This window comes from Morone saxatilis, unplaced genomic scaffold (genome assembly GCF_004916995.1).
Source record: "Morone saxatilis isolate NCDOM2014 unplaced genomic scaffold, NCSU_SB_2.0 Contig9, whole genome shotgun sequence".
NCBI lineage: Eukaryota > Metazoa > Chordata > Actinopteri > Moronidae > Morone > Morone saxatilis.
In genome coordinates, this window is record NW_023340268.1 from 4,017,168 (window position 1) to 4,024,646 (window position 7,479).

Consider the following 7,479-nt stretch of genomic DNA (forward strand, 5'->3'; position numbering starts at 1 on the left):
ATGTTATGTATTGTGCAGCGCAGATGACACTATGGGAAGAACCTGATACTTAAAATCCATGCTTATATTTAAAAAAAAATAAAAAATTAAATCTACTCAAACAGTAAATGTCCCTTCTTTTATCTCCTATTTTATTTGTTTTGAATCATATTCATGTCCTTTTCTGTTGCCTTGCGTTTCTTTTACATGTTTAAATGCATTTTTAGGTCTTCCACATGTGGCTGAATTAGCAAAAAATTGGCTATTGGCCCCCACTTGTCTCAAAATTTCCATAAAGTACGTTTCACACATTTGGCAGCTTCATTATAATTTGCACAAAGAATCTGAAAATACCCCTATAATGGAAAAAGCACCATATGCAAATTAGTAATAGTAAGTAATTAGATACCACAAAGCCCCTGACACACGGTGAACCGGGTTTTTTTTGGCAGTTTGTGTTGGTAAATCGAGCCTGGTTTATTTAAAGAGTACTGAGTTGCCGTGCTCAAAGAGGATATACAAATAAACTTGCCCTTAGGCTTACATAGCTGACATTATCTATCCCGGTGTCAGTTGTGGACTAAAACAAATCCAACATGTGGCGTATTGAGAAGTCCTCTTACTGGATCAAACAGTCAGTCTTTAATCATAATTAGCCAACATGTTAAAAAGGTAAAGCCTCTAATATTCATCTACAATTGTTAATTTAAACGTTTGTTTTGTAAAGTGGGAGAGTCAGGTGAAAAAAAAAAAAACACAATTTGCACAGAATGTTATGATTGTAGGAAAGCGCAACATTTATTAGGAGGGGAAACATGAGGAATATGACAATAAGTATTTCAACTACGAGCCCCACAGCTCCGCAAACCTTAACTTATGAAGTCTTAAGGATTCCCACTATTTTCTGATTCCCTGGACCCCCCCCCCACCTCCATCTGTCCACCCACCCGAGATCTTTTGCCAACTCCAATCCTTCACCTCGGTGGGAATGGAGCAGCTCAGGATTCAACCAGCTGGAAGACAAGGGAGAGAGAGGGGAAGAAAAGTTTTGGATGAATTGCAGAGAAAATGCAGCAAGCCATGGCTAATAATACTTTTCTGGTCATTTAAATGCTGGAACTGTCAAGAGCAATGGACAAAGAAAAATACAAAAACAGTCCTGTCCATCTCTGAGTGCAATTAGGGTGCCAGCATTCACTTTAAAGTGCAAATTCAAAAGTCATATTCATTTAGGGGTAAACAAAGAAAAATCAGTTTTTCTGTCGGGTTTCGACAAAGTGATGAATAAAAAAGGAACCAAAGCTGAGCACAGGATAGAATATTAAGGGAAATTTAGCATGAAATTGTCTGGTTGAGCTGAATAAAAGACTGAAATCTGCCTACTGGGACTACTGAACATCTGTTATTGTTTTTCATCACAACAACCCCGAGAGAATAGAAACACATCAGTATTCAAGGGAAGGTGCAGGTGACACAGTCTGCATGCAAGATGTTTCCACTGAACACAAACACCAGGTGACTACAGAGAAGGGGAGGAAACTAATAGGTCGAGGAGGAACAGAGGAGGAACAGAGGATTCAAGGACAAAAATCCACAAAAGCCCGATATCACATGTGTGTCCAGAGGCCGAGTTTGCCATTTCCAATATGTCAGTTATTACAGGAGGGGGAAGAAAAAACACATCACTACTACTGTGGATAATTTAAGAGACAGCTAGAATGTATTTTTCTCCCACACTGTGCCAGTGCGTATCAATCAAGAATATTTCTATGGAACAAAAACAACAACATAACACTGTAAACCCAAGCCTGTGTAACAAAAGAGGGTGAAAAAGAAAAAGAGACCTCTGGGAGCAGCAGAAACAAAAGCCTAGAAATCAAAACATTTCCGAAAAGGGAATTTTTCTGAACGACAATGACCAACGTCCTTCAGCTCGATCCAGTTCACTTCTGAGAATCAGGGCACAGACTCCATCTTTAACTGTTCACTGTCACTATCTGAACAATTCATTGACAGCTGGCCTCTAAACACAGATGTGAAAACACACCACATTCCCCCCCCAATTTAAAAACCAAACACAAAGTTCACATTAGCTTCAACCAGTGCTCTACAATCAAATACAAAATTCTTGTAATGACTTTTTTTTGTAACAAGCCATTTTATAAATTGTGTATGTGAATTTGTAAAGTGACCAGCATGCACTCTTTCTAAAGCAACTTTACTTGCTACTTACTGTCAGTGCAGTGTTTTTTTTTAAGATCATGCCACTGATAATTAACCTGCAATAATTTGTTGACCACTTGAGGGCAGCACTGACACATCATCACCTTTTCAGTGGATGGGGTGAACTTGTTAACAGTCGCTTATTAAGTAAGTTACGGAGCAGCATTATCACTCATTCTGGAGTCATGTTTGAGTCCACCTGTAACACCTGCAGGCCTGACATTAGTCCAATATTCACTCTCCTTTAACTCTCTACCAACTCCTAAGGGGATTATCTGGCTCTTTAGCTGTCTAATGTTCCACTGTGTTCACCATCTAGTAGCTGCATACAGTGGGATTTTAACAAGGTTGCTGTGGCCAAAAATCCAGCAACTAGAGAGGTGAGAGTCAACCAAAACAGTAAAATTGCAGCCGGACAGCTGAACAATGAGCTGAAACTCACTCTGTAGTTCTGTAAGGCCGAGGATAGCTGCAGATTCAGGTGGTAATTCTCTATAGGTTCATTATTACGATCAACTCTTTTCACATTGTCATTTGATACATATCGATTACAGACGCCTTAAATGTAATGGGAAATGATCCAGACTACACTTTTACATTTTTCATATTAGATTACACTATAGTCTAAACTCGGGAATGTTGTGTCAGTGCCTCTTTACACATCCATTATTATCCATCATCGAACATTATCGAAATTACAGCACTACATGCAAATATTTGGTGTAAGTCAATAATCAGCACTCCCACTGATAAGAGTTTTATGAGAAATCCTGTTTCTCAGAAATAGTTTGGGCTAATAAAATTCCAGTAACGGCAGACAGGAAATCACATGTATCATCGGGAGGAAACAGACAAATGCATGTCGCAACCAAAACTCTGTAAACCTTCTAAAAAAAGGCGATGGTGTTGAGCCACATGGAGCTGACACAACACACCATTTAGTTCTACAGGAATAATTTAGCTACTCAACACTGTACAGTCTGTTTCACAGTAAAGTGCACTTTGATTTAGCAATCAACTATATCAATCAAATGTTAATTTTCAACCAGTACAGTCTCTCAAAGGTCCAAAAGGTCATCCACTGAGTCCAAGAGAGTGAAAGCAGTATTTGAGCAGAGGAGGGGCGGAGGAGGAGGAGGAGAAGACAGTAGGTTATACTGATGGATGAATGAAGAAAGGAGAGTATGTCCCGGGTAAGAAGTAGGGGAAAAGTCTCCAGTGGACACAGTAATCACAGCATCAGCAGCACTGAAACCTGCTGCTGAAACAGGTTCTCTTATGGACGGACACAAAAGTGGTCTCTTCTACAATCTGCTTTAAATAGGCCGATGTGGGCTCCCCCCCCCAGACAAAACCCTGAATACTGAAGACAATTTGTGATGATTCTCAAGCAAGTTCTGGAGTTATGCGTCTTTTTCTACGATTTCTAAGTGAATTTCTTAAGATTTATTTGCACTGCACATGAGGGATAAAGACACTCTCAGAAAGTGCACGTCACACTGAAAAATCAGGCACAAAGGCAGTTTTTTTCCATTGCCTGAGCTGTGTGTCACACCATGGAGGCAAACTACAATGACCAACTTCCTGTTTACAGAACACCTGCACCCGCCCCTCTCTTTCATGCAAAGTGATGACTCATGAGTCTTTGCCTCACGTCTCTCACCCTGTGCCCCCCCCTTTAACTCCCTGAGGCATACCTCACAGCTCGAAAACCTCTGATAGAAACTATGATTAAAATCTTTCATATTTCTCAATAATAATTAATAATTAAATTCAAAGCAAATAACACATTCCATTTCATTAATTGGCGTTTCCGCAGCCCTGTCTTAGGTTTTTTTTTTATAGCTGAGCTGTAACATTTGATAATGTTAAAGGCCACTGAAAATGACTGCAGCAGGTTGGACAACACATGTATGATGCTTCTAAAGCATTTCTACTTTTAAAGGACGCAAGGGAAGAGGAAATACAGCTGATAGCGGAAAAACAGGAGATCTACTGTATGTGCACGAGAATCACAGAGTGAGGAAGAGAAAAGGGCAAAGTAATCGATTAAACAAGAGCAAACCTGTCCAGCGAAGGGCAAACAATATGCAACAAATGTCAATATTTTTAAACACCTCCCGATGAAAAGCATCTCTTGGTACGTACACGGCATTCTGCTCCGCTAAATGTCAGAACCTTAAATCTAATGTCTATATGGGTGAAAGGCAGAAGCTGCAGCTTGGTGCTAATCACCAGTTTGTTTTATGGTTATTGATCAGTTCTACATTGGCCTGTTCTCTTTCAGACTTGATTTTGTGACGAGGAATAAGGAAAATACTTTTAAATCCTTTCTGTTTCTACAACAGGGATCACACCGGTGGAATCGCTGTTGCCACATTCGGTCTCCATCTTCCATGTCTACAGCTCGCAAAGTTACATTTTGTTGCCACTGTGACACTTGATCAACTCTTGTATAATCTCCACCCTTGAGGGAAGAAAGAAGCCGTTGGAAGGGATATGTGAAGGATGAAAAAGGTTTTTAAATGAAGAACACTTGGTCTTTACAGGCGGTGGCACGAGCGGGGGTTTCCGTGGCAGCAGAGAAGGCAGCTACGATGGAGGCAAAGACGACGTTTGGGCTCTTGGAGGCGTCGATGGCTGTGTGCAGGCCCCTGGCACTGTAGTACTTCACCAGAGGGACGGTCTGCCGGTGGTAGGCGTCCAGACGGGAGCGCAGCGTCGTCTCATTGTCGTCACTGCGACGGATGAGTGGCTCGCCCGTCACCTTAGTGCAGACAATAAGGGAGGAAATACATAAGAAGAGGGACAAAGACAAAGCAGGACTGACTACAGTGCAACAATGCAAGCAGTTTCAATTTGTGTCTACAATTAGGTCAACGCTCTCATCTCACTTTCCTTCTCGTACACGCGTTAGTTGTTCCTGAACTGAGAGCCGTCTTCGTGTTAGTCGAAACAGAAGCTTCAGAAATAACAGTCTCTTTTCTAAGCCAGGGGGATTGTGTGGTACCGTGTGTTCTTTGTTTGTAGATGAGCCACATGGTTTGACAAATATACGGATCGGTATCAGCTCCAAACCTAGCCTTATAAATCGGACTGGGTATTGGCTAGATGTGACGCATCAACATTAAATACAATTTGAGGTCTATGTTATTATAAAACGTAAAGATTTGGCTTTTAGTTGCCTTCCGTCAGTCACACCGGCCTCATGTTACCTTACTTAAAATTTTCCACAGTTTCAAATTTGTGAAAAAGAGGGCACTGATATCGGACGTGTATTCTGTATCACAAGTGTCCGAGTTGAAAAACCCCTGACGTTTTTCAGGGTTCAACACTTGCTCATATGTAAAACGGTCATATAATTTACCAGTAGGGTAGTATTGACCCATTTTCCCTGTTTTATTCCTCTTCATTTATTTATTTTAAATGATGCAAGGTTCATAATGAAGTGACACAGGTTTATTACAGGTGGACAGAGTTTATGAGAAACTCCACATTAGCTCACTTTCCATTTTTCTCACCACAGCCGTCTTTGGAGATTTGACTAAAGTTTACAACAGTTTTCCTCTAACCCAGGTTTACGTACGCAATTAAAGTGAGGGGCTAATTTCAAATTTTCCAGGACAACATAGATTTATTTCCAGGATATGGTTGGATTTGGTCATTTTATGACTTTATGATTTTATGCATGGGTGGATAACAACTCTCTAAATATCCAGGTTTTCCAGGAAGCGTGGGAACCCTGATATGACCTTTGCTGTGCTTTATTGAATACAAATGTGGTCATTTCTTCTGGTATTAGCATGGGTAATCTTTAAAACACTAAAGGAAATGTTGATCTGTCATCATCACATTGCAAAAACATTAGTCCCATCAATAAATCTATCACAGACTCCCACCTAAAGGACAAGTCTCTCTCCACTGGGTGCCGCTACCAAGCAGAAATCCTCTCAAATGGAGGAAACACACAAAACATTAAGTTCAATGGTGCTACAATCTCCATCTCAGATTTTTTAATCTCTTACTCTGAGTCACTTCCTGTACGTCTACTCCTTTGTGACGTATCCAGAGTTAATAGGATGAAAAAGTCTCCATGGATTGAATTTGGAGTAAATGTCATTTATATTTTAAATAAATGAGATATAGGCATAGGAGATATAAATGACATTTTATACATTCAGAATGCGTCAAAGCACTTAAGTCTGAATTTGGCTAATTGACACCAATTTCCAGCCCGGCAGTGATTTTAGGTAGGTGGCAGTTTAGCCAGAAGTGGGTTGATAGTGAAACTACTTACGTCATCCTTCATGGGCTCTTTAGGGGGGTTGAACTCCTCGTGGTAGGAGCGGCCACTTGGCTGATGAATAAGTCTGGGGAAATGAAGGGGAGACGGTGAAGGAGGACAGGACAAGGACGGAAAAGAAATCAAGAGTGAGAGCAGAGGAGGAGGGGAGACAGATGAGGGTTAGACAGCCAGGGTGACTCACTAACTACTTAACTGTCCTTTTCACATCCCACATGATACCCTTGTCCTACTTGCCCTCCTCCTCCTCCTCACAAAAGGACCCCAGTGGACAGAAAGATGGCCCTTTGCAAACTAACAGTGTCTTCTATTTAGTGTGGCGTACGGATAATGTACAGCGGTTAATAAAAAAGGACCAACGCTGTGCTGCAATAACAAACACAATAAAAGATTTCACAACACACATTTTCTGAAGCGCTGACACGTGTTCAGATGAAAGGCCTCGGAAAACACGTCTGCCTGTGCAATGTGTGGGTCAGATTCAAATCAGAGCACAGCATGTTATATTAAACTGCTTCAAAACCGTTACATAAATAATGATTTGTTGCACAGTGGAGGCAGAGATGGAAATGGACCAGGAAACAACAACAACAACACACTGCCAATTAAGTTGTTATCAGATTTGCAACTTTCTCTTCAGTTCTCCGTTTAGCCTCAACCTGTAGAGCTGACATAAGAGAATCAGTGCGAGGTCACACCAGAAAGGGGAACAGTGAAATCTATTAAAGCATCTTTGCAAAGCAAGTGCCACTGGACACTTGTTGACATAGCGACTACTTGTGGGTTAAGCATTGGCTGTGGTTGGTTGTGGCTTTTACACTTGTGGCACAATATACATTCAACAGGGCATGGTTAAAGGGCAAAACCAGGTTGTAGGCAGAAGCACTGAGGTGGAGCAATTAACCCTGCAATTTGCGTAACGTACATCTGCTATTGCAATAAAGTTGTGCATTTGTGACATTTTGTCAAACCTG

The 7,479-nt window shown here is 41.0% G+C and overlaps 1 protein-coding gene across 2 annotated transcripts in view; it reads right to left on the reverse strand.

Annotated features, from left to right (window-relative positions):
• Positions 1 to 752: 752 nt before the first annotated feature.
• Positions 753 to 7,479, reverse strand: part of ak2 (adenylate kinase 2) — a 12,743-nt gene continuing 6,016 nt past the window's right edge. The window contains exons 5-7 of one of the 2 annotated variants that reach the window (XM_035681821.1): positions 6,500 to 6,572; positions 4,750 to 4,969; positions 753 to 992 (exon numbers count right to left, since the gene is read on the reverse strand). In XM_035681821.1, coding sequence (XP_035537714.1) covers positions 985 to 992; positions 4,750 to 4,969; positions 6,500 to 6,572 — 301 coding nt within the window. In that variant the 3' untranslated portion in view covers positions 753 to 984. Of the gene's footprint in view, positions 4,970 to 6,499; positions 6,573 to 7,479 lie in introns of both variants that reach the window. The other variant, XM_035681820.1, reaches the window with a different exon arrangement.